This window comes from Pteropus medius, unplaced genomic scaffold (assembly GCF_902729225.1).
Source record: "Pteropus medius unplaced genomic scaffold, Ma_sr-lr_union100, whole genome shotgun sequence".
Lineage (NCBI taxonomy): Eukaryota > Metazoa > Chordata > Mammalia > Chiroptera > Pteropodidae > Pteropus > Pteropus medius.
Genome location: NW_024350924.1, coordinates 9,544,469 through 9,572,378, shown reverse-complemented (window position 1 = coordinate 9,572,378; position 27,910 = coordinate 9,544,469). Strand labels below are relative to the sequence as shown.

At 44.1% G+C, this 27,910-nt stretch overlaps 1 protein-coding gene across 2 annotated transcripts in view; it reads left to right on the top strand.

The window, feature by feature from the left end:
• The window catches only part of NOTCH2 (notch receptor 2), a 142,828-nt gene that overhangs the window by 22,146 nt on the left and 92,772 nt on the right, over positions 1-27,910 (top strand). For both annotated transcript variants that reach the window (XM_039841353.1, XM_039841354.1), the window contains exon 2: positions 13,891-13,972. In XM_039841353.1, coding sequence (XP_039697287.1) covers positions 13,891-13,972 — 82 coding nt within the window. The remainder of the gene's footprint in view (positions 1-13,890; positions 13,973-27,910) is intronic.

The following is a 27,910-nucleotide window of genomic DNA, read 5'->3' as shown; positions in this document are numbered from 1 at the left end:
CTCTGCAACATAAGTTTTTAATTGAAATTTTGAATTAAAAAGCTACCTTTCCAGAGTAGAAGAGACAGGGATGGAGGAGGTACGTGAATTAGGTTGCTTCTCTCCTTGAAAAAAAAAAAAAAAAAATGCCATTTTTGATCTAAGGAGAATGAACGCATTTCCCTTTCGTGGTCTGTGTTGGTGCAAGACCCTCGGTGGGTGTCATCAAGCCTTCCCTCCCTGTCATTGTAGTGATCAACCTGCTTCATAATCCATATTAGGGCTTGGGAAATGTTTGCCGACTTTTTAAAAAAATTATTTTAGCCTTAACTAGAGATGACAGCAATAGAGTAGAGAATGTACCACACTTTCCCACGGAAGGCTGTCCAACCGTACTGGTCGCATGCAAGGAGTGTTGATTTGTCGTGGGCCTTCCAAAGTATCACCCAAAGTTAATCAAGACCTACAATCAGAAGTAAAGAAAATAAGTTCGTTCATTTCACTTCAAAGTTGAGAAGCCCAGGATTATGGGGATTAGCTGAGACAAGGATACACCGAGTAAATGCAGTGAAAGGTTATTTTGGTAATTAGAAGAAATTCCATTTTCATAATGAAATAAGAAGGATTAACGCTAGCATCGATTGTGGAGAGACTCTTCAGAGCAAATCGTAGAAAGGGATAAAACTCACTTTGGCTACACGGCAGAGACAGTCAAGCGGAGGGGCGTGTGTTCTGTATATGTAGGTATTGCTCAATTTTTTCAGCTGCGAGCATGCAAATCGTTTCAATATTAGAACAGCTCAATTCATTGCTGTTACTGGAAAAACGAGTTAAACCAAGCACATGCCCTAATGAGGCTGAGTCAACAGTGTCATCTTAACATAAGGAGGGACAGTCCTTTAAGTGAGTTATTCCAAGTTCTGTGGTTTTCCTCCAGCTGAGCAAAGGCAGCTGTTGTTTCAAAAGTGGGGCTTATATGCGAAAAAAGAAGTTGCCCATTTCCTTTCTTTCTCAATTATAGCCTTTTATTTTTCTTTTTGCCTGAGACTTTTCAAAAGTCCATTTTCTCCTTAGATTTCTGTCACCAGATTTACTGAACTAGAGAGTATATTATTTATTAGAGACCAATTGTAGTTTGAAACTTTATTTTGAATCTGTCAACCAGTTCATGGACCAGGATTGGTATGTGGAGTCAGATGTCCTTTAAAAAGTGTCATAAGGAAACAGAAAAGTAATCTGTTTTGACACGTCATCATCATTTTCTACAGTTTCTTTTTTAGTGGTGAGGACATGAAGTAAGATGGTATTTTCTGGAACAATATACCAAACTGTAGTGATGAAATTTATCCTTTCGGCTTTGGTAGGCAAGAGTCTGGTGTTCTCAGCCTTGTGAAAAATAGAGCTGTGAGCTGTCTGAGATTTCCTCAGGTGGGATCCAGTATCATTAAGGGAATGTGTCTGGATAGTTTCTTTCTTAGTTTTGGAAGGCGAGTTTTTGTCTTTTTTTCTCCCCTCTTAGTTGATTTCTTTAATGGGAGAGAAGAGACCAGATAAAGATAATTTTGTGTCTCTGACGGCAGTCTTGGCTTGCCACAGTAGTTGTCACCTGCCCTCTCTGACTAGCGGGTCACACTTTTCCTGTTTAGTGGTTCAGTGTTTGCCAGCTTAACTGCGGGTGTGTTCTTTGGAGGGATTTCTTTCTGATCAAATAAATTATGAGTAGCTCGATTAAATGGTGATGAGTTGCTCACTTATAATAAGGTCCGCGTTCTTAAGAGTAAAATCTCCTCAAAATAAGGTGTGATCATCCATCATCCTTAGGCTCTGGTTCCATAATTTCCTTTTGCTTCTGTCACGCTGCTCTTTTGAGAAGGAATGGTATCTAGTTACTGTTTTACAAAGGAAGAACTCTATAAAATTTCACCCATTCTTTTCCTCACAGGGGAGTTTGTTTTTGTGTTTTTCCTGAGAAATAATACATGGCAGTAGGTTGAATCCCAGAGTTGGCAAGTTTTCAGAAGTGGGGTTCTTTTGTTGTGGGTTAGCAGCGATACTAATGAATGCATGTCAGTCCCTATTAGGGCATGTTTGTCAAGGGTTGGTCTGAAATGCAGCCCTGGTGGCCCCTTGTCCTGGGAACTCGTCTTGGCTTTGTTCTTGACAAGCCTGTGGCCATTAGCCAATCTTGGCAAACGTGTTTTTTTAATGCACCTAGCTGGTCCGTGGGCACTTACCTGCACGAGAATGTTATAGCCACAAACGTGTGTTATAGAGATGGAAAGCTTTGGTGGGTATCAGGTTTTTCTGACTGCGTCTCAACAGATGTAGCGAGTGAAAAGATGCTGGACTAGTGGGCAAAAGACTTGTGTTCCTGTCCCGGTTTGGCCATCTCGACTTGAATGACTTTGGCCAGATCCCTTATTTCTCCCAGTTGCGGATTCCTCTTCTGTAAGGTGGTGCTAATACCAGTTCGCATGGGGGTCAAACGACATCATTGTATAAAAATATCGATAAGTTACGAAGGCACTTTTATTACAGCTCTATCTTTGGGCAGCTGATCTGGGTCCAGTCAGCCTTCTCAGGGCTGAGAAATCGAGGGTCGTAAGCCGACTTGCTGATTTGTTTGGCCACAGTGTTCACCTTGGCTTGAGGATGCTCGTAGGTTTGGGTGGGGAACAGAGATGGAAATCAGCCGAAAATGCCCGCATGTTAGGAACTGGCATGTTAACCCTGACCACCACTGGTGGCCAAGTCCACCCAGCTCCATCTTCAGGTCGGGCAGGTGCTTACTGCTCTTGTTTTCTCTGGGAGGACACTGACCGGTCAGCTAATTGAGTATGTGACTGTCTAGTTGAAGAACTCACATTGTTTGAGTTCTTCCTCGGGGGGGCGGGTATTGTGTCTTTGGGAGGATGCCGAATTGGGTTTTTTTTCCGTAGAAGTGGAAAGGCACATACAGAAGCTCAGTGTGCTCAAGTTTATGAACTTGTTCCACTTAACATTCTAAAGCCAGATTACACTGAGGGGGAGACTGGATTCACTTGACGTTTTTAATACAAAACTGAGCGTATTCGAGACTTCCTATGGCAACTCATATTTAGGCTGGTAGCCAGAGCAATGGCAGTGCCTTGGTTTTAATGCTTTCAGTGAAGTAATGGGGGCTTCGGTGGGAGGAGGAGAAATGTTATTTAATCACTCACACTGCACTAATAACCACGTTCACTCAACCCTCTGTCTCTTTGCTTGAACCGAGGTTTACTTGCTTAGATACTGGTTTTCCAGAGGACTTCACGCTGTTGACGTGATGAGGTGGTGGTGGGAAGGACGTGTCCCCCCCGGGCCTGGAGCGGGGTGACTGGGAAAATTCCCTTTGTAAATCCCTCTTGTCTAACACGAGTGTCACGCCCGTGTCCCCAAAGTGAAATTAATTTTTATTGAGGAGAGTATTTTAAAAGTGATAAAAGAGATTAAAATAACTCTTCGGCCAGGTCATTGTGACTTTAGAAAGCTAGAATAAACTATCGTTTTTCAGATTTTATTTTTGTCTTCTTTTGTGGGAAATGAAGGAGTTGTTTATGTTCTCTTGGAGGGAGACAGAAAATGCTGGCCTGCTCCTTCAGCACTTTGGCTTGGCAAATGTTTTCTAGGCCTTTTACCATGGGGCTGGCATCGCAGCTGGGTTGAAGCTGGTCTGGAGCAGACCTTGTGCGGTGTTGCCCCGTCCAGAATCTGTCTTTTGCTGGAACGCCCTCGGGCCGCCAGGGGAAGGGGCGGCAGCAGAGCGGAGGACGCGGGTGGTGGGCCAGGGCATCCACTGGGCTCCAGAAAGTCCACGCCTCTTATAGGATTTACCGGCACACATCACCAAGAACCATCTAAATTTAATTTAATATATTGGCATTTAGGTCACTCCTTTTGCTGTTTCTGAGAACTCTAGACTGCAGAGAAGTCTTTTGGCCTCTCTAGAACTGAAAAACCTCTGTCAAAGGCAATGTAACTTTTGGTTTTGCAAGATCGGGTGTCGCTGCAAATGGCGAAACCTAGATCTCCTTATGTGTTTGAAGAGACAGGCGTGGAACGTTTACGTTCCGATGTGGTCCTTTATTGGAGTGTGCAAATTTTCTGTTTTTGCTGCCTTGCTTTGCTCATCTCAGAACAACAGGATGAGCAAAAGTGGACGGAAGCATTTTCAAACTAGATTGTCGACTGTTGGTGTGTTGAGTTGTTTTTACTAAAATGACTGTTACAACCCCGTAGAAATCTAAGTGGTCATGGAGATAAATTCTTGCTTACACTCATAGTAAAGAAATAATATGAGTAGTTGAAAGGTTTACGGAGTTGGAGGACTGGCTTTTTAAGAAGAATCGATCCAACATTGAAATTATCAGCTTTTCCATCCGTGTCTTTAAGGGTACATTATTATTATTTTTTTCCCGTGGCCGAAGTTACGTTGGTGTGAGTTGGCACTGATTTGTGTTTGAAGAAACAAATTAAAAGAAGGGAGAATTGAAAATATGACTAAATAAAAATCGAAGTTGGGAGCTATACTTCATGTTTCTTCTCCCTTCGATATTTAAAAAGGACATGAAAGTTTCCTTCTCTCTCTTTTCCTCTGCTCCGGTGTCGTTGCCCAGGCGCGTTCTCTGGAGATGGGGACAATCTGCGTTTGCCATTTCCAGATTTACATATTTTCTTTGCGATGCTGGTTTCTGTGCTGATCTGGAATGTTCTGGGTATGAGCCCAGGGTTTAGGACTTTTTTTGAACTCTTGGGTTTAGACAGTTCTTAGTTGATGTGTGCCAGAATTTGGAGTTAAATATCGTCCACGGATGAACAGGGTTTGTTTTGGGCTGAAGGTATAGAACCTCTGTGACCCACATAATAGTAATACGGAAATAACCCAAATGTTAGGACCTGAGCTTCTGCAAATCCTGACTGCAGAACACTTAGCTCAACACATAGTGGGACTTGATGTAGGACGCAGGCGCCTGTCATCTATCCGCACCGTACGTTGGTGATGGCATTCTGGTGACGCGACTCTTGTGAGTGGCCTTCGCTGCTTCCAACCACAGGATTTTTTAAAAAGGCTGTGGGGGAATCGGAGCCTGTTCTCTGGATTCCCCGCCTTTGGTTTTGGAAAGTCTCCATGATTTTATATAATAACATATAACTGTCTTAAGTTTTTCCATTTTCATTTTTGACATGATTCTGTAACTTATTCTTTCTTTTTGGGGTCTACCCTAAATTACCAGACAATAGGAATTGTCTGCTCTGTTTAAGAAGCATTCTAAACAATTTAAGCTAAAAGAACACTTTGTTTCTTTTGGGTGGGTAGCAAGAAGATTATATATATTTATAAAATTCTTTTCCAGCAAGGGTACTTAAAAGCATGTATTTAAAATAAAGAGCTTAAAAAAATGAAGCCATACTTAACAAAATAGCCTTTAAAAATGGAGCATTTACTAAAAGCGCAGGAAATTGGTGACAGGCAGAATTTGTCTCCAATGACAGAACAGATATAGATCATAGAACAGAACAGATAATGGAAGATATAAGAGAAGGCAGTGGAAAAACACCTCGAATCGGCCTTTTCTGACTACTAAGAAGTGCACAAATACATAGTCTTTTGTGTAGAGAATAATTTAGCTTCTTCCCCTGTTGGGCTTTATTCCACCAAGATCCTGAACCTTTTGGGTATGTAAACCCTGTCATTATTTTGGTCAGTGTCATTTTACAAAGAGTTAGACACTCATAGCGAAGAAATTCATTGGGGCCGCTTTTTGTCCTCCGGAGGCGGATCGGCGAACTGCCCACGGGGACGGTGGTGCTGCACAGTGAACACGCACTGTCTCAGCTCTCCATTCACTTGGAATTTTTGTTACTATGTCTTCTGCATTTGCCATTTAGATGTAAATTATTTTGGCTCCCATTCAACGCATTTTAATCAATTCTTACCATAATACACTTGGCTTAAGATTCGTGGGGAAGCGTGGGGGAGGGTGCGTGTTTTCATTCATGCAAATTTTAAGGCAGCAACTTCCCAAGATGTTTTGGTTTTGTGAAGATGAGGAAAGTACAGTCCCACTTTCTCAACTTCTTATCTCCATTGAAGGCCAGAAAATTTGCACTGTTTTTACCTTCTTTTGGTTTGTTTGTTTCTTGTTGTTTTTCCTTCTCATTTTACTTTTCTACACCATCCACAAAATGAAATTGGAATTAATTCGCACAATCACATGTGGGTATCCCTGCGGTCATTAAAATTGGAGCCTTAGAACCTTTTACATGCACAAACTGATTGTTGAGTTTGTTAATAGGTTTTGTCTTAGTTCCGGAGCTTAGTTCATTGCGTATCTTATGTGTGTTGAGTCCACCTGCCGTGGTCCAGGTACTAGGGCTGGGTGCCAGGGATACAAAGATGAGCCAATCATGGTCACTGCCTTCAGGGGATTTGCACAAGGGGCGGTGAGAGGGATGGGTGAGCTAGCGCCAATCACACGTCTGCCCAGAATGTAACGCGAGAACAAAGGAGGAACATCTAAATCAGACTGAAGGGGCTCTGAGGGCTTCTTCAGGAAGGTAATACGTTGTCTGTGATTTGAAATATAAGTAGGGGTTAGCAAGGTGGAGAAAGGTGCAAGGAACGGGCAGTGTTTTGCCGGTGGGAACGTGTCCATGCGTGAGGAGGTGATCAGTAACAAACTGGCCACATCTGAATAGTAAGTCTGTGGATTTTTCAAATCCTGCATTTAATGTGGAAGAACTAAATCCATGTTTATCCCCCAAACTGAGAAACTGAAATTTAACTCACAAAATAAATGAAAAATGTTCTGCAGTCTTTAAAAAGACAGGAAAATAAAAGAAAAAGGGGGAAGAAACAGTGCATAGTTTTATCAATACGGCACATCAAATATTGATGGATTTGGTTTTCCAAAATCAATATGAAATAGGCCAAAATTGGAGTTTTTAAAATCAAAGATTATTCTAGATTCATCAGCTCACTGGGAAGAACTCACTGGGATGAGTATTTCTATAAAACAAATTTCGATTAGTAATGTCAGAAGTACCAATACCCTTATGCTATTTATAACTCCCGTTCTTGTTGGTTGTATTTTCTTAAATCAAGGCATACCTGTTTTTGAAAAGTAGTAATATTTTGCTATGAACCCTGTGGGTCTGATATCAGCATCTCTTAAGTAGGAAACACATTTTCTATTAGATAACATCTGTAAAAGGCATAGAAGGCCTCAGAACATTATCAGAAAAATAAAATTGGTATTTCCCTTGTTGCCTTTACTTGCCTTTTCATCAAGACAGATTTCAAGGAGGAAGACAGATGTTTTTCCACTTTGTTTTTATTTAAATGTTCCACTTGGGACTTGAAGCTTCTGCACTTCTTCTGTTTGTTTGGATTTTTTTTCCTCCCCATGGCTCGATCCCAAAAAAATGGAATAAAAAATTCAGTAAAAGCCTTCGTTGTTTGAAATTGCAGGGTGCCACAAGAATTATTGCAAATCCCCAATGTCTCCCTGTCTGCCCTCAGTTCTTCTATTTTTGGTAATAATGCACGCAGTCATTTTAGAAAACTGCTTTGTTCATTTTACTGAGCCTCTTCCAGACACCGTGTGCCCGAAGCAGCAGCAATCAGCCGCAGCCAAAGTCCTAGGGCATAGACTCAGACTTCGTCTTTCTCAAATGCTGCTCCTTGAAATTTGCATAAACGTTGCAGAGAAGATGTAAAAGGCTCTGAATACCTCCTCCCTCCAAGCATTGAAGGCATTCGCATGCCTTTTGGGTGAGCAGTGGATATAAGCACAAACAGATACCACACTGCGGAGGGAGCAGGGCGTGAAAAAAATCATGTGAGATAGAGTACAGAGGCTTATTTAAAGAGGCTACGAAGCAACAAGTAACGCCAATTTAAAGTGATTACATGGTAATGCCACCAGTGAAACACACCGAAGACTGTTCAGATTACACCTGCTGGGGTACAGACTTAATTACTCATGTTAGAGATTCCTAAAACAAAGGGAGGCTTTCAGGCTGGTGATGTGTAGCTGGCATGATCCTGAAAAGCTCTGGGAAGCCTAGGTAAACGCCTAGAGGAAACTTTAAGGAAGATTCCATCAAGTTTGGATACCTTGGGCCCGTCCCTGAACAGGCAAATTCCCGAGGCCTCGGAACTGGTGAAAATCAGTGACCGCCGCTGCTGCCGTTTGCAGTCGTGGTGACAGGCAAACCCGGGAGACAGCACGTTGGGCCCCAGAGCAGTGCCACAAAGTGAGTTGCACTCCTTTTGCTGTTGGAGAGTCTTGCCTGCATGTGCACATGAGGCCGGTGAACCTGAACATGTGCTAGAACCTCGTCTGGACTGAGTTACTAACACTTAGTGCAAAAGCAACAGGGTCAACGTGTTTCTTTAAGATTCTTTTTGGAGCGGTCCTGAGATGGAAATGAAGAGGAACTGCGGGAGGTATATATAATGATAGCGGTTTTTATTTTGTTCATATTGGGGTCATTGAGCAGTCACATTCTCTCGGCCCCTACCGCTAACTTCCATCCATTAGGTTGTATAGACCATGAGGATAGGAATTGTTTTATTCCTGCTGGATTTCTCTGCAATGCCTAGTAGAGGGCCACGCTCACAGTAGTTTCAACAAATATTAATAGAACTGTACTGACATTGAATGACAGTTTTGCTCATATGTAATTTTTATTTTACCTTTAGTGAATCATTTCTTATGCCTGCAGTGCTATACTTTTTTCTTTTGTTTTTTAAGGAGCGGTGACCTCTGTTTTTTTTTTTTGTTCTTTTTTTTTTTGTTTTTTGTGGTAGTAGTGCAGTATATCTTTTATTAGATATTACTGATGGCACCTGGAAAGAATTTATTCCAGTTATTGATATCACATCTTATATTGCCTACGTCTCTTCTGTTTTTTCCAGATTTCTCAGTTTGTTTAAACTGGGGTTTGATTGCTATAACGAGTTTCTCTAAGGCACTGCTTACTGTGCAATCAGTTACCAAGAACTGAAGTGTCTACTATGTGAGCCTGGCCTTTCTGAGCTCTGATCGTGTATCAGGCATTGTTTTAGGCTCTTTATTCATTCAGTTAAGTCTTACCAGGGCTCTGAGAGAGACTGTTTTACAGACGAAGGAGAAGCTGAAGCACAGAGAGATGCAGAGGTAGACAGGAGATGGTGGAGCTAGGGTCCAAACCCAGATCCTGATTTAACACCCGTGCTTTCAACCACTAAACCGCATCGCCTCAGATCTACAGAAAAGAACTGCGAACGTAAAAGTGAAAAGCGGAGGGACTTAGAAGACAGTGTACAGTTAAATGCCTTGTTGCGAGTTCTGAGCGTTATGAGGGGTGGGTCGGCCCGTGTGGACCAGAACCGTCGAGGGGGAGGCTTTGCAGGCGAGGCAGGAGGGGAGCTGGGCCTCGGGGGAGTGAGCAGGACTTAGAGAGTAAGGGGGAGGTGGCGGTCAGAGGAAGCCAAGGTACAGGCAGCGGCAGAGGTACAGGCAGAGGCACGGCCAGAGTTCAAGGGCGATATTTTCAGAGCCTGCTGGGGGGTGTGGGGGGTGGGGGAGCAGGCTGCTTTCCTGCAGGTGAGCACGAGGGTTTGGCCTGGAAGAAGCGTCCTTTCCCCGGAAGAAGCAGCGCCGAGCTCGGCCATGTGCGAAGGTGCTGCATAGACCTCTCCGCTGGTCCTTCTGCAGCCAAACAGAGAGTAAGTTCTAGAACTGAGGAAGAAATGAAAGCCGCTGCCGACTAGAGACTGGCAGAGCGACACGTGGCACGTGGTGCTTCTGGGGGGTTCGATGGTGATTAGAATAACCCCTTTACCATTTTGGGGGAGCTGAGAAAATGGATGTCTTCAGCCTCGTCTAAAAAGGGATGACTTGAACAAGCTTATATAAGAAAGGAAAAAGCGTTGCTCGCTGGAAATTTTACGATCTTAGCTTTTTTCGTACATAAATCCAATTGTGTCATTTTCCCTGATGAAAGCGGCCCCGTCGTTTACCCTCAGCGTGGGGTGAGCACCGTCACCCAACCCGGCCTGCTGCCCGTCCCCCCGTTACCCTCCCTTCCTGCCTGATCATCTCCAGCCGTCAGGCCCTGGAAGCCCAGACTCATCTCCACCTCAGGCCCTGGCACTGGCTGTTTCTTCTTTCTCTGTATCGTTGTGATTTGTTCATGTAAATCTTGGCTCAAAGACGCCTCCTCCTCAGAGAGGCCTCCCACCTCGTCACCGCTTCTAAAGTAGGTCCCTACATACACCTCCAGCCTCTGTGATTGCTTTGTGTCCTGTAACTGGTTTCTGTTTCCAGCAGATTCTGACACATAGCGCTGACTGAAGTGATTTTGCTTATTTACTCATTTATTATCTGTCCTTCCCTAATCGAAATAGGAGCCTTTATTCGGTTAGCCGTGGTCTCCCTGACATCAAGGCTTGCCCCTCACTGTCCCAGACACACTGCACAGAAATGTGTGAACGTTGAAATCGGCTTCCAGTGTTCATGTCAACTACCGTGGGAGGGAGGGAGGAAACTGAAGTTCAAGGCTTGTCTTTTGAGGGAGGGGTGTGTGTGTGTGTGCACACACGCATGCACATGCACGTGTGCACACACACATGTGCGCACGCACACACACATGTGTGCACACACGCATACGCACACGCGCCAGAGACTGATTTCAGTCAGCCCATATTTACTGAGTGACTGCCATTTGTGGCTTAAGATGAAAATTTGGGGATAGTCATTCTTTTTGTGAGTGCCTAGTTTCTCCGCGTCTGTTAAAACATCAATTTAAGCATCAGCTCTCCAACTGGCATGACTCAGCACTTCGTTTTTTACTCTATAAATATAAAGCTGCTTTTAATCGCATAGTTAAATTTATGTTTTTTCATGGGGGGAAAAAAAGTAAGTTGAATTTTGAAATGAGGTCTTTCCCAGTCACTGTCATGGTTTTGAATGATCAGTTTTAACTTCTCTTTGTATAGCAAATAATTACAGTATTCATTTTAGAAATAAATAGCCTCTGGGCAAAGTCATGAGTCTCCAGTTTTATTTCCTTAAGTTTATGCAGGCACCGTGTCATTATCCAGATCACCCAAGACCTCCAGAGAATTGCACAGTCTTAGGGGATCCCTTAAAGTGGACGCTCACGCCTCAGCGCAGTTGGTGTTTGGCAGACAGGTGGCATCAGCAGCACCTGGGAACTCCCAGGCCCCCTGCAGACTTTCCAAACCAGAATCTGGGGGATTGGGGGGGTGTCCAGCAAGCCCTCCAGATGATCCTGGTGCACACGAGAGTTTGAGAGCCCTGGTTTAGTAGATGTTAAGGGGTCAAGGTAGCAGGAACCTACAGATCAGCCAAATGGCATTAATTATTAGCCCTGTAAGCCCACCTCCTTTTCGGGCGTGGAGTTTGATTGGTTCACTAAGGCTAGGCTGTAAAGTTATTTGTGAGATTGATTGCTACATATTGACTTTGGGTTGTTTGTGTTTCTCTGAACCTGTCATTGTAATGATTTGCCAGGATACTTAATAGGAACAGACTGTGATTTTTTTTTTTTCCCACCCATGGCTTTCTGAGTCATGGGCGGCTGGGTCCTTATGCCCTTCTGGATAGATTTCTCCAGCTGCCAGGCTGCTCTTCGTATACTTTTAATGAGGTGTCCCTGTTGGATGACATGGGACCTTCAGGAGCATGCCGTTCACCCCAGTTTGGTTTAAAGGTAGGGACATGAGCCCCCATGAGGTCTTGCTTTGCTTGTCGTTGCACAGCTGGTGAGCGGTAGGGGCCGGATTTCAGGTCACCTGACTCCCTCTGCTGCACCAGATTCCTGCAGGGGTGGGGGTAACAGAGCTGCAGTGTGCTCTGTGCCCGCAGGACACTTTTTTCCTACTGAGAGATTTTCTTGTTTCATTTAAAGAAAAAAAAAAGCAAATAGAAAAAGTCAGGAAGTGCTCATTGAAACTAATAAAAGTGTCCAAAGAGAATGAAAAAACCAGTTTGAGAACTTTGGTATGGAGGAAATAACCTGACATTAACTGTTTTAATTATAGTTGTTGCATCGGGCTTATCAGTGTGGGAAGAGGGAGCATTGGAGCCCTACAGGGAAGTGAGTTACGGACGAGATGACCCTCTTCCTGAATCTGTCCGTTCGGGCTGCAGCCTAGTGACTGCTCGTGTGATCCCAGCAGCTGTCGGGCGACGGGGCTGGACACGCTGAGAGACCTGTGTCCCAGGCCCCGCACTGCCATAGCTAGTGCGATCGATGCCCTGGTTGGAGGTGACTTAACCTCTTGGCTGTCACTTCCTAGTGAATGGGTATAATAACGCCTGTCCCGCCCATCCTGAGGAGAACGTCAGATAGTGGGAAGCAGGGTATCACTGCTGTTAGGAGCACAGATTCTCATGGGATCCAGACTCCCTAGCTTCAAATTATGACTCTTTAATTCCCTGGTGTGGCAACAGGCAGGTCACTGAATGCTTTCCGTGGCGTGTGTATGATGAAGTGAACTACTCTATGGGGCTGTTACGAAGATTGAATTAGTCTATGTAAAGTGCTTAGAAAACGACTTGGTGTTTAGTAAGTGCTACCTGTTAGCTGCTATAATGTTATTTTGAGGGATGAGGTTTCTGTAAACGCGTTTTCAGACGGTCGCATCACTTGATAACGGAGCCGACAGAGGCTCTTACGGAGTGATCGTTGATGCGGGAGCTGCTAGCGTCTGGCTTGCGCCTGCCCTGCTGTGAAGAGAGGCTGGTTCTGACGCCCAGGAGGTGGGCAGGCCCTCGAGCCTCTGATGCTGCCCAGGTTGGTCCCAGAAAGTGTGGCTTAGAGGAAACGCAAAGTGGACACTTCTCAGGTGTTTGTACGTGAACCGTCCTAGGAGACGGACGTCTTAATAATCTTCCAGAAAAAGTTCATGAACTTCAATTTTGATTTCTATTGTTTGACTAGGTTTCTGTCTGTCTGGCCTTTTCAGTTGTTACTAGAATTATGATAAGCATTTGGTGATGAAAATTCCAACTCTAGAAGGTAAACAGTCAAGGCATTGTAATTATACAGCTAGCGAGTGGCAGACTTTGGATGGGTTTCCTCCTCTTTTGGCTGAAATCAATGAAACTTTCTAATATTGCTGTTTATTTCTGAGTAGTCTGTTTTGGGGAGGGATTAGGGTGGCAAAGTGCCTTTTCATTGCCTCGTAAAGGGACTGGAGTTCAAGAATTTGAGAATTATTATTTTATCTCTGTATAAAATGAACTTTGATCCCCCTCCTCTACAATCTCTACTCGAGTCTACTCCCCATCTTTGCACGAGCCTCTTAAATTAGAGATTTTGTTTTATTCTCTATGTATTTCATTTCTCCTGTTTTCTCTAGATCCTGATATAATGAATGGTACATACTAGTCTCTCAATCACAGTTTGTTAAATGAACATTGGCCTGTTCTGAAACGTCACTCGAAGGCTTAAGTAATTCATTAATGTCATGGTGACCAAGTATCTACCCAGATCTTCCTAACCGTGTATTGATGAATCCTTACATGATTCATTTGAAGTATCCCGAGATGCTCCTGGCATAGCGTGGGTATTAGAGCTTGGGGTTTCCCTAGTGTCATTGGGAGCTAAGGATGTAACCGCTGGGGAGATGGAGGCACAGGCATCATTCAAGACCACAAAACAGTTAATTGTGGGAGGAGACTCTTGGGAGGGGCTTCCGTGCTTCTGTGACCCTAGACGCCAAAAGAAAACAAAAAAATGATAAAACGCTAAAGGGAAACCCAAATCAGGTTGAATGTGGTAACGAATGTCAACCTGGATTGGACAGCATTTCTCTGGTGTCTGAGGGTTATGATTAGTGACTTGTTTCTAATGCGAGTTTGTTTTTATTTTCAGCATTGCAATGTCGAGATGGCTATGAGCCTTGTGTAAATGAAGGAATTTGTGTTACCTACCACAATGGCACAGGATACTGCAAGTAAGTTTTTCTCTATGTTTTTTCTTCTTCATATGTTTTATTTTTCCCTCGGTAGGATACTGGACAGGATTTGGTTCCACTATTCTATTTTTAATACTTTTGTAAAATGTTATTGGTTCTCTAATTTTTTTTGATATAGTTCTTGTGGGGGATGAGGATGGATAGATGTGGATGTCACATAAATGGCTAATAAGAACTTCTTATTGTTAACTTTTTCATTATGAAAAAGACCTTTTAGTGAGTCTCTTTAATCATTAAGCTAGTTTTTAATTAACTCAGCTAGTTAATATATATTGAGTATACTGTCTTATATTTTTCAGCAAACCCTTAGAATCACTCCTTAACATGTTAACTATGGTCTTGTTTTTAAGTCAGATTAAATAGATATTGACTTTAATTCTGCCTAATATACATAAATATTATAGCCATATGAAACTTTTTTCCTCGTGTAAAAATTCCGAAAGAGAGACCGTGCTAGAGGAGGGTGCACGCACACCTGGAGGGATGGTGGGGAGCAGAGGTGAATGTCATTACAGGGGTAACGATGAGGAATGGGACTAGGGAGTGTAGGCTGGTCCTCAGGAGCGTTTCTTATCTTTTTCTCTAACCATCCAGTCTAGCCATACTTTTTGTTTGTCTGAGGGATCCAGTAAGATAATCTCATAAGTAGCTTCTCTAGTTTTCTTACGACCTTTCTGTTCCTTCTACCTCATTTGAAAATTTTTGATAGGAGTACATATCTATTCTATTTATATCATGGAAAATGAGATTTGGTAATGTGAAATTTATCTTCTTTAACACTTTTATGGGGTGTATATAATCTTTGCTTTGTTACAGGTATTTGCTTGATAAGCATTTTAAGTGAGTTTACCCGACACATTCTTTTTTCTTCTCTGGATTTTTCACTGAATACCGTTAACTATAATAATGACATCTGTTCCTGTCAAGTCCATTCTGACCAGGATCTAGGATCTTGAATGTCACAAACAGGAATTTTTCCAAGTCAGAAAAAATTTTCCTCGCCAAAGTGAAAATATTTTAAGCTGCGATGACAGTAAGGCTGAACAATAGGTTGTTTGGATTGGTATAAAAATAACATTGGAAATGAAAATTTTTATGTAACTGATTATGGGCTGCTTACTTAGTTTTTCTAGGTGAGGAGAAAAACCACCTCAAAAACATGTGATACATTCTCTTCTTAAGAATAGAAACGCAACTGAAGATAATAAGAAAAGGAACTTAATATCTTAGAATCAGCCACCGAAATCTCGTTTAGTTCCTTTTTGGCATCTGGTGTCTTAGTTACTTGCTTTGTTCTATTATTCAGCTCTTTTGTGGTAGTTAACCCATTACGTTATGATCATTCGTTTCTCTCACTGGATTGTAAAGTCGTGGACCTACACATTTTGATATAGTTAATGCCTGGTACGGAGTGAGAGCTCAACAACGTGTCTCTTGAACCAAGAAGTACTCAATAGAGATCATCATTCAGATATAAAGAGTCGGTTTGTCTTAACTAAAGAGAAACTGGTCCTCTCCTCTGAGAGTTTTATTGGCTTCACATGGCATCTGGGATGGTGGTACTATACAGAGAGGCAATCTAGTTTCTCCCCAAACTGTTTGGAGAGAACTCAACTTGGTGACTTATGTCGGGAGAATTTCAAATAGGTTCCAAGTGTTGGCCTGCATATTTGTGGTCTGACACGGGGAGGGAGGGCTTCTCAAGGAGACCAGTTTCTGCACACTTACAAGGAGAGGACACCAAGGGTCACTTTTGGGAGAAAACAGATTTATGGCAACTAGTCTCAAAATCTCCCGCCAAAGTGAGAGGGACAGAGTCGTCCCCAGGTTCTGGAGGAAGCACAGCTAAGGACCAGGGGACACACTGTGTGAAAGACAGAAACGGAGCTGCCTGAACTCTGCCCCTGCGGGAATGGCCTATTCATGGATATAGCTCGGGGCGGGTCCCTCACACGCCCTCCAGCACTGTCGTGAGGGAGACACGCTCCCCGAGAAAGGCAGGGGAAGGAAAAAGTGGGCGAGGCCATTCTTTTGGGAGACCAGTATGAACAACGAAATTTGGGAACGAGAGCGTTTCTCTACCTCAGTAGAAGTAATACTAGCATCTTCGGGAGGGGCAGCGTCAGCGTAAGGGGACCCGGGAAAAGCGAGGACACTGTCAGGGCGGCGCGTCGATCATCTGAGCCCCACGGCCACCTCCACGGGATGTTAAGCCAAACTTACATCTGCTTAGCCCGCCTTTCAGTCTGTCTTCACCAGCTTTGCTTTATTTCCCTAGGGAAAGAAAGTAATCCAGCTTGTCCAGTAAATATTATTTTCACAAAATGACAAATGAATATTAGAACACTTAGAAGGTTTACAAAAATTACATCAGCCATGCAGGACATATGATTATCTTTTTATTCACGAGATCGCTTAGTGGAAGAAGAGAAGAAAGTCGAAGCCAAATTCCTTTCATTGGGAGGGGGGAGTGGAAATTAATGGAAAATGTTTTAAAGTAGAATGTATCTGACTGTCTGTTTAAAGAGTATAATGCTACTGATTCAGCTAAAATGTGATGGTTGTTTATAGAAATTATAGAAATCCTCGATAAGATCACATTGACAGATGAGGATAAGTACTTTGAAAAGTTAGTTTTGTACACAGCTCAAGCGTTTTTTCTCACTGTTGGGAGCCTAAGTGCTGTATCAGCCTGTGATTAGGCTGGGTTGCCAGACAAGGAGAGCCTGTGTAATCTTGCATAAAACTCAATTATTGCTCCTAAATGGTTGTTGTCAGATCTTAATAAAGCCCTCTCACTACAGAGAGATAAGACGTTTTATTCTCTCCCTTGTCCTACTGGGAGGTGTAAATATATAATTAAGTTTAGCTGTCATTAATCACCTTCAAGTTGTTTGTCTCGGGCTTTCAAATACAAACCATTCCAAATCCCAACTTGATTAAAAATCATGGGTAGCTCAAGTTCACGAGAATGTTGGGGGTGGGCGAGGTTATGAATTGTAAAAGTCACAAAATGCACATTTCTAAGGCACTTGTCAGTTATTTAAAGTCCTTGTCCCTCAGTTCTTAACACCTGGTTTGTCTTTAGGTGTGTTTGGGTCACCAACACTTTCTCTTGACTGTGGCTACAGGTTTCCTGTCCTTTACATTTATGTTAGTTTTTATTGTTTACCAAATCCATCGTGGGTTATGCATCTTCAGGATTATCTTCCGCTAAAGCATGCTGAGTTCTGTTCTCACAGGCAGCTGTGTTTCTGGCAGATCACCTTGATCCTATAAAGACTGGACTTTAGGCTTTGCCACGGGGGTCTGTTTTACTCTTAGCCTGACCGTTTAAGTCTTAGTCTTGGGATATGGTCCTCACTCCCAAGGTGTGAGCCTGCGGTGGGGTCAGTGGAAAGCATGGGGTGTCTCCCAAGCCCCTCTGATTTGGTAGGACTCAAATTCAAACCTCAGACTCCCTAGAACCATGCTCAGCCTTCTAGCCTTCCAGCTCTCGCTTTTTCCTGGGTTCCTCAGTCTCCTCTCGTTCATGCACAGTCAAGCATCATTTTCTTTCTTTCCTCCTTTTTTTGAATTAATTAATTAATCTTTATTATGGCGACATCGGTTAATGAAATCCAGTAAGTTTCAGGTGTACGATTCAACAGTAAGGCGTATATATTGCATTGTGTGTTCACCTCCCGCAGTTAGATTTCTTTCTGTCACCACATATTTGACCCCCTTTTACCCCATCTATCTCCCCGCCTCTGGTAACCACTCGTCTGTCGTCCACGTCCATGAGTCTCTGTTTGTTCGTCCTGTTTGTTTCTTGCTTTTAGGTTTATATCCCACATATAAGTGACTTCATGTGGTTTTCAGCTTTTTCCGTCTGTCTTATTTCACTGAGCATGATTATGTCGAGGTCCATCCACATTGTCGCAAATGGCAGAATTTCATCTCTTCTTATGGCTGAGTAATATCCCATTGTATATACGGACCGCAGCCTCTTCATCCAGTCATCTGTCGTAGGACACGTAAGGACGCGAAGGGAGTTGAGTGTGAGTTCCAGGGCCGCCCTCTCCGTGGTGCTGTCTTTTCTAGAATTTCTCTTCCTCAAATTCCAGCTGCTTTGACAGTTCCAGACACCTTTGAATGCTCAGCCCAGGAAGACTTCCATTTCCAGAAGATTTGCATTCTGTTCCTCTTGTGTTCCCTGGCCTGGGGAACACCTTCAGGGAGAAAGCCATGTAACTGTAGGTTTCCCATAGTTGGTTTTTCTGGTTTTTGAGGCTCACGTCCCTTCCGGTTTCCGCCCGCTTTCGGTCGCTCTCTGGTACCTTTAATGTTTTGTCTAGAGTTTATATTAATATAAGCAAGAGAGTCGGTCTGATATAAGTTACTCTGCCATTGTTTTTAATGGTAAAAATTATAGTTATAAAGGAGTCTTGCAAAATTTTCGACATGCCCCTAAGGAAGCGACAGTGGGTGTTGACAGTGGAGCATCACCACGAGATCAAACAGGTTCGCGTGGGTGGGTGATTGCATTTGAGAACCTCTGCTCTTTGCCGACGTATCTAACTAGAAACTACCTTTTAAAGCAAACCATTATCAATATAAAATGTTATACGACGTGGTGTCCCCTTTTACCTAAAATCTGTCTACTCGCTGGGAGGAACACCAAACATTAACGACTAAATGATTTTCCTTGTCAGGATTAGGGAGCAGCGTTGGTCCAGGCCTCCCAAAGCTGTCCCAGGAAACAGAAGCCATTGCTTTAGTCTCTTCGATAAGTGTCCGTATAGCCACTCGGAATCTTCCAGAGCCTGCCTTGCAGCAGAGGGCGCATTACCAATGTTTGTCATGGTGGTGCTCTTCTAGAAAGGCGTTTTCCAAAGCTGTGGCGATGGCAATGTCCCCTTCGGCTTACCTCGCTTGTGTACTTGGCACCGCTCAGGTGCAATGTCAGATCGGAGAAGTTCGCTGGGAAGAACGTCACCTGTTAAGTCACTGTCTCTTTCTTCTCTGTTGAGACCTGTTCTGCCAGCAGGGTTCCTTCAAGCGGGGCGCCCCATTTAGCCAGAAGTCCACATACGCAGTTTTGCTGGCAAATGCTAGCAGAAGCCTGGCATGCTATTTGTGGATACTGCCTGTACCAGATCACTGGAGTCTCTGGTAGTAGTCGCAATTAGTCGACAGCATTAGCACATTGCTTCACACTTCTTTGGGAAGTCATAAACTAATTATCAGTTCATTAACCTGGACTTCTTAAAGAGGTTCAGAATGGGTCCGACTAGGGTATTGAAAAGTCACTCGTGCAACTGACGGACTGTAACGGGGTCTTTTGGCAAAGGAATCGCCAGTGAATGGGGCTGGGACAGGGGGAGGCCTTTGCCTCAGGCGTGAAATTTAAGAGGGTGCCAAAAAACTCAGTCTTCCAGATAAATGATATTTTTGTGCAATAGTTCAAAAAATAAACATTAATGCAAAAAAAAAAAACTGTAATAAAAATATCTAAATTTTAAATAAGGAGAAGATGCATATTACTGAGTTTTTCTTTTGCCTCCGGCTCCTGGCTGGTTCATTCTGGCGCTGGTGAGCGGCTTAAGACGTCTGGAAGAGCCCTGCCTGGTGACGTGGAGAGGACGTAGGTTTTTATGTCAGATAGACTCGCGTTTGAGCCATTATTCCTGTTAGCAATTGGGTCTTTGGCAAGTCAAAAAATACGCTAGCTAACATTTATCGAGCACTTATTATGTGCCAGGCTCTGTGCTCAGTTCAAGTTCTTTACTTTTCTTGCTTAGTCCTCATACTACATAGTTAGTTTTAGTATCCATGTTTAACAAGTGAGTATGTGGAAACTCAGAAAGGTTAAATAATCTGCCCAAGATCACATAACTCTTAGGTAGCTGACCTGAGATGTGTTCTTGGAAAATGTGCTGTCACTCTGGGTCTCCAGTTGCCCATCAGTAAAATGGGACAAAATTACCGATTTTAAAGTGGCAGTTCAAACACGACCTTCTGAAAAGGAAGTGTGGTACACTTGAAAGTATATGAAAGGTGGCTCTTCAGATAAGGAATATGATTAAAACTCTATATAGTTCCTGATTTTAGAATCGAGACAGTAGCGTGAGGTAGGCTTGGGCAGCCCGAAGAATACCAGAGGATTGCGCCTGCTTGTAGCTACTTGAGTGTACGTGGACCAGGCTCGGCTAATGCATTTCTGAGAAGCGGTTTTTGACTTGAAATCTCAGTGCAGTTACGCAGATGAAATATAAGAAGAGGGCAGTCAGCGAAGGTGGGGATGGAGGATGATGTCAATTAACATTCTCTTCAGTAGAGAAAACTAAGTTGAAAAACTTGAAACTTCTCTCTTCTTTCTCCTAATGGAAGATGAGCAGGTCCAGACAGATTTTATGCAGCTGTGAAACGGAGATAGGTCACATCCAGCAACTTCTGATAAATGTTGCTACCAGCACAAGAGTCACAGGTTGTTAAACACCGCGCTTTCCATGTGCACTGCGAGTTCTGGATGGGAGGCTTTCCCTTCTGTAGGCCTTGAGGTCTGGACCTCTGGCAGTGACATCCCAGCATGATTCTTCTTATAAACACTCAGACCCTTGAAATGCCCCGTAACAAGTAAGTGAGGTGTCCCTGAGGAGTTTTCCATAAGGGAATCTTGATTACCAGCTTCTTATCAATATAGAGCAACAGAATCCCCATAGTCTTTTCAACTAATCTTTATTCTTTAGGTTGGAACCTTTGTAAACTTCAGCGTTAGCTGGAGGAGGAGGAGAGTGTGGTTCTCAGGCTCTGCCTTGTCCTTTCGCGTGTCTTGGGTAACTGCCAATAAGGCAACTAATTTTGTCCAGCAAATCTGGCGTGAATAGATGTGAGTTGAGCTAGACTTCTTTCAGCAGAGTTCCCGGGTTAACCGTCATTCTACATTAAGTTTCCTTCTTACCGTTTTACGTTGGCACGTCGGCGCCGTTAATTTCATGCAGAAATTCTTTTTCTCCTTTTTTTTTCTTGTGACTAAGCAGGATGGAAATATTTCTCTTTCAAGATCTGTAGGAGCTTAATTAAAGCCTTTATTTTAAAAGTTTGGCTATTCATCTTTTATCAAGGCTGGCAAGATTAAATACAAAGGGACATCAGAATGTGATAAAAACGTAATTAGAAGTTTCCAAGTCATTTTCTTCTTTGTTAAGCCAGCATAAATATGTGGGATGGCGGTTTTCATTAAGCCCTGTTCTCAGCATCCCGGACATGGGAATTTTGTAGCTAGAAACGAAGTTCGGGGGTCTCCCCCACCCCTCTGTGTGCGTGTGTGTGATGTGAGTGGCCTGTTTCCATATTTGTCTCAGTTCCGTTTTACTTTACGTCTCAGTATGAGGTGTACTACGTTTCTTGGGGGCTTCCCAGAGTTCTCTATCCTATTTATCTATCGTCTGTAATCTTCACTAGCATTTCATCCTCTGTGGCCAAAAATGTAGTACTGATTCCTATACTGATGCCGTCAGCCTGTCCTGATTGATGCAGTTACCTTTGGTTTAAAATGTTTCTCTCCTAAATAAGGTCTTACTTGAATCTTTATGAAAAAGTCTTTAAGAAAGAAAAGTGAAAGCGAAGACTAATAAAGGCATTTTGAGGAGAAGATAGCAGTTAATGGGAAAATAACCTGAGTAGGACTTCTGTGGAATAGTAGCAGTTAGGGTTCTAGATCTGCAGAGATTCGGGCCACTTTCCTGAAGTTGCTATACCCGTGACCTTGAACATGGAAAGCCAGACAGACCCGGAAGTGCTGTAAGCTCCTCACGTTTTGTCTCCGTCACCTTGGGCAGCTACAGCCAACTACCACGGACAGGGTGGCTTGGACAGCAGATATCTGGAGGCCGTGAGATCCAAGGTCATGGTGCCAGCCGAGTCTGGTCCCTGTGGGACCTCGTCCTGGTTTGCAGATGGCCGTATCCTTGCTGTACCCTCACACGGTGGGAAGGGGAAGCTCAGGTCCCTTCATCTTCTCATGAGGGCACTAATACCACAGCGAGCACCCCACCCTCCGGACTCCATCTACGTAATCACCTCCCAAAGGCTGCACCTGCACACATCATTGCATTGCGAATTAGAGTTTCAGCATGGGAAGGTTGGGGGGACACAACCAGTTAGTGTTTGGCATTCTTCAAAGAAGAGTCTGCTCTTCACCACACTGGTATTTACCGCGTCAGCTCCTGTGCCGGAGCACCGTGCGGCATTGTGAAGAGAGAGAGGAGCCCAGAGGCCCTTGCTGTCCGACTTCCTTATCACAAGTGTACATACCTCGGGCGGGTCTGACAGTGAACGTTGTGTTTCTTGGGCATGTGACATGGTGGCAGTCCTCTGTCGTCTTGCCATCTCGTTGGGGAGACGAGGCACACTTACATGTAGAAAATAAACCCGGACGTAGCAGCACGGATGGTAAGCGGCACGGTGCGGACACAGGAGCTCCTGCGGGGAGACAGAAGGCTGACGTCAGAGGATTTCCAGTGAGTCCCTTAGATGAGAAATCGGAACGTGTTGACGCGCCTTCGGAGATGGATGAGTAGAAGGGTGGAGGTAGCAGGGCCGTTGTTTCCTGGGGCGTCATGACCAGCATCTTCATCAGTTTTCCCTCAGTGACGTATTTTCAGAACTTCGCTGCATCTTGGTGGCTCAGTTCTGTCTGCACCTTCCGTCTGTGTGAGATTTTACTAAACAGGTATGTGGATTAATCTGGTTTCACAGCAATAGAAAAGCGATTTTAAAAATCATTCCTTTAGGACATGTTGGCCGGAATGCTTGAAGACGGGCTGTCCAGAGTGAGGGGCGAGGGGGATGGCTGGGGACAGAGGGACAGGGCAGCTGCGAGCCGTCACCTCCCCCCGCCTCCCGCCACCCCCAGACCTTTTTGTCTCTGACTGTCGATTCTTGTGCTGCTTCTAGAACAGAGCATCCAAGTAGGCATGTGGACACTCAGAACTTACAAGGAAACTCAGAACTCAGTTCCGAGGCCAGAAGAAGAATGGGCTTGGATAGGGGCGGTGATGGGAAAACAGGCACCGAGACAGAAGAGGACCCGTTTTCGTGCGTGACATGGCACATTCTCTTAGCTGAGAATTCAGGAATGCCGGCTTCACATCTCGTGTCCAGCATGTCACTGGCCTGATCCAGTTCATTTCAGGGATTCAGAGTGAGCAAGTGTCTGTTAGCCAAATCTTTGGTTACCCCAAATTAGCTTATGTCCTATACTGCTTGTTTCCTCTGATTACACAGTACATATCCAAACCCTCAATTATCCAGAATAAACTGGAGCTGCCTCTTCTGAGTGGAAAACATTTGACAGCGGTTATGATTCTGTCGCCTGGACCATGGTAGAGCCATGGCTGTTTAACTACCTGTCCCTTTAAGATTTTGAAATGCTGGTTCTTGTTGTGTAAGCCAGACACGTCTCCCTGAAGAATCATTTTACTAGGCAACTTGCCCCTTTCTGAAACCTCAGTCATCCTGAGAAGGACCTCAGGAACCTCCCTGACTTCAGTTTTTCTGCCTTAGTCCTATTTGTATATGATGATTGTGGTGTCTGATTCTCTGTCTCATGTTGTTAAAACCCATGACCTCGAATTTCTGGGTCACTCTTAAAAAACAAGCAGAACTTGATTACTAACGAAAACTTGACTCATTTCCTTCCAGGCAAAGGCTGAGTTCATAATTAGTCTCCACAGAAGCAAACTCTCTAACGATGGGATATCACCTCTTTTTTCTTAAGTTTTATAAGAATTAATGAGAGCATCCTGAGCTGGGGAAGGAAGGTGGGCACTTATGTGCTGAGAGGAATTATAAAAGCGCTATCTGGAAAAGGTCCTTGATGACCTTCAGTGAGTGGTCGATTGCCCGCAGGTCAGATTTGGTGCCTCTCTTCCCAGACTGTTATTTTGCCCACACATCAGTCGTTTTCAGCCTGGTGTAATGTATCGTCGGGTCACGCGCCATAGGGGGCCACCACGTCTGCCACTATTCTGTGCCAAAACAAGCAGCCTCTCATGCTGGACGGGGTTTGGGGGAAGCTGGTAAGATCTTTCTTTCCCTTGTAGGTTCAGGATTCCATTTTATTCTCTGCATTTTGTTTAAATATATTTTTCTTTCTCCTTGTTCTTTGCTTCCTGACCCTTCCTGAGGGGTTAGCGGAGAGTGTAAGTTGTGTAACAAACAGTTCGTTTATACAAGCGTGTGTCGAACTGTCTGCGCTAGACGGATGACAGGCAGGCAGTGTGGGGTAGAAAAGGAGAGACGCAAGGTGCATTTTTTGCCCCAGGAAGCGCCTTCTTCGGAGTGGGTCGATGGTCAAGACATGTCCCCCCACTGACCCCAAGCGTTGACATCAGCAAGCATCAGTACCTCCTCGGGCAGTATTGCTGGGGGAATTCAAAAGCCAAAATGACAGAGTCATCTTACTTCGAGGTCAAAGGGACTTTGGCGACCACCTTTTTTATTCATCTTGGTTCACATGTGAGTGTCCCATGGCTTAATAAGGCCGGTGACTTACTCCATGTCACAACTGATTAGAATGAAGACCGGGACTAAAAGTTGTTTCTCCGACCTCGTTCAGTGATCTCAAGGTGCTCGGCACTATTTCCTTTCCTTTTTGGTACCAGCCCTCAAGGAACTGATATGGGTGAACGCTTTACTTGTAGATATATATGGAGGGGGAGGAGGAGGGAGGGGAATTAAAAAGCAAAAACTTAGGGCTTTCGCGAGGCAGCTTTTTTCTGGAAGACCAAGAATTTAACTCTAGCTATATTTTTATTTTTTAACATTCTGCAAAACAAAACAGTGTGGAAATTCTTTTAAGATCCTCATAAAAGAGGTGTATCCCGTAGGAATACCCAGGGGCCACGGCACACACCTACATGGAATTGTACAGTTTTAGAGCTAAAGGGGACATGAGAGATTATTTGGCCCAGCGTCTCGTTTTCCTACACGAGGCGGCTAAGGTCAGAGAGGTGAAGTGGCTTGCCAAGTTCAAGGTTCATGTCTAGTGGCCGAGCCGGGGCTAGTGCAGAAGAAAGGTCTGTTGGGAACCACTCGATCATAGAAAGATCTGAGAACACACTAGGGTCTTGGGTGAGAGGTTTTTGTAAAACAGTATACTAGTTATGTTTTTATTCATCTATGTATTTGTTCACATGTGCCCTAAATACATCTCACCTACCACAAGATACGTTTTTTCAGAGCAGAACGGGATGGAAGAACGTGGCCATGTCAGGTGTGGCTTTGCCCTGACTGAGTTCACCGAGTGAATGAACTGCCTCCCTAGAGTTAGTGCGAAAACGTCGCTTGTGATTTATGTGATGGTTTCTGCTCTCTTTTTTTGATTAGATTTGGGAGATTTTTTTTTGCAGCTTCGGCTTGGTGGCCAAGCACAGGTCTAGCCTGGGCCGTTCTGGTTTCATAGTGTCTACTGTGCTTGTTACCTCTATCTTTTTAGTTTGGGGGTAAATGTAATATATTCTCAGAAGGCATTTATCTTCACCTTGAGTAGACTTGAATGTATAATTTCAGGATGCTTGTTTGAGACTTAGTTTCTCTGGCTTGGAAGGGCACAAACCATTGGGACCCCTACCCACCTCGGGCCATCGTCCTGACTTTTAAGGGAAGTAGTGTTTTTTTCTTGAAATAGGCTTTAGACACCATTCTTCCTATTCCCGTATGTCCACTATTTTTATTATTTGTGGTTCTAATTAAGGCCAATTAAGTGGGATTTTGTAGTGTTTCAAGGCATTCTGAAATTATATTTTCCAGTTATTCATTGAACAGTTTTGCCTACCCGCACGTGTGATTACTTTTCCTTTTTTTTTTTTGAATGCTTTATTCAGAATCTACCAAGACATATTTTTTTTTACCCTGTTAAAAGTTTGAAAGAAAATGCAGATTTTTCTCCTGCCTACTCTCACGTTCAGGTTTGGTTTGATAATGATTTAAGTACAATTATTTTTGAACTAAGAATCCTTTCAGACCAAACCATACGCTTTTGGATTTGTTCTGCCTTCAGATATGTTTTTGGTGTTCAGAACTTTGAGAGGGGGTCATCCTCTCATGTTGGAGAGCAGAGAGCAGCCACCATACTCACTTTTCTTCCCTGAAATCTTGTTTAGTTTTCACTGCTCAGTCTCCAAAGAACCAACCTAGCCATTTTAGCTTCTGAGACCACTTTGCAGCCTGTTCTGTCACTCATGGCAACAGGCTCCTGGCGTTTTAACGTTTCACCAAAGATGATTAATAAAAGTGCACGAGAAGATGAAGACTGTGTGTTAATTTCATATTTAACGGGAAAATGTGATTTTTAAAAATCTATTCCCTGTGGCTGGCCCACTTTGAATGATTTAGGGTGAGCAAGGGTTAAGAAGCCCTCGATATGTTAGGAATCTTAATTAGTTTTGATAATCCTTTGGGTAATTTTCTCAACCTAGTAGTACCAAACTTTGAGTATAATGAAAGAGCCTTTTTAAGGTGTAAAGGTTCCATGGACTCTTGCATTGTGCCTTTCGGTGTCTGTTAAGGATATATCACCGAATAGTCGGATGCCTCCTGTACACCTCGGCACTGTGAGTGTGGTGATGAACAATTCTTAGTCTGTCGGGGAAAACAAATAATCATAACAGAGGATAACGAGTTTTATGATTTGTTGGGGTTACGGGACTATACAGTGGGGGTGTCAAGCCTGTTTCTCCGAGGAAATAACATTTAAGCAGAAACTCACAGGACTCCCAGGGCTTAGCTAGAAGAGTGTTCTGGGCCGAGCGAACAGCACGTGCCAAGGTCTGGAGGGAGAAGCCACACGCTGTGGCACGTTCTGGGAGCTGAAAGAAACCGAGCCCGGGGAGAGTGTGATACGCGAAGGGGGATGAGCCTGAGGCGAAGCCATTTCTCAGTGTCTCGTCTGAATACGATGCAAAGTGTCAAAATCTACTAAGAATCCGATAGCCATTTTGTAATGCCTTATATTTTGGTAATCGTAACGGCATCTACAGCCCATTTCGCTCCGGACGGGCCATTGTTTGGAAGTCTAGAGAGCGCTTTGCTAGCATCTGAGGACCCTTCGGGATTCCCGTACCAGGGACAACTCGGGAACAACTGGCTCAACGCCTTCCTTCTTGCCTGTCACTGCGAAGGGTGCTTTTTGTAAACACATACGTTTGGAGTTTATTTGCCATGTTCAATCACAGGCAGACATTTTCCCAGGGCCCAGCGCCGCGGACTGCGGCCGGTAAGGGCCCGCCTGGGCGCAGGAAGACAGAGGAAAGACCACCTTCGGCCACGGCAGCCACACGCGTGTTCCCACGCTGCGCGTGTGCCCTCGCCCAGTCTTCCGAGTGGTGACTGCGGAGACGAGGTGCTCAGCTCAGCTTTCGGGTCCTGATGAACGAGCCCAGGCCGTAAGCCGAAGTCAAGGGCACGTGCACACTCTGGTGTAAACAAAGCCCGGTCGCCCATCGCAGTGGTCACTGATGTCATAGTCCCTGATGAAGACGAACAGTACTGCGAATTAACAGCTCGAAACCCCGTACCGCTCCGGCTTCTTTTTGGTTTGGATTTATTCAAATCAGTGCGTGTTCACTGCTTTATTCAGACGGGGGAGGGTGGTGAAAAAGCCCAACACACGAGCACCAAGGGAGGTGGTTTCAGAGGAGGTCGCCCAGCCTCACGGTTCCCTGTGAGGTGCTTTTTCCTGTGGGAAACTTTCAGTTTGGAAGCATTCAGCCTAACGTGGGAAGCAAGATTAACATTTTCTGAAATACCTCCACAAGAAAAGCAGAAATGTTCTGTTCCGGAAGCTGAATTTACATAGTAGAAAAACGGGCTGTCCTGCAGTATTTGGAAGTCTTTGTTTATTAGTGGTGGCGAAAAGTGTGTGTGTGGGGG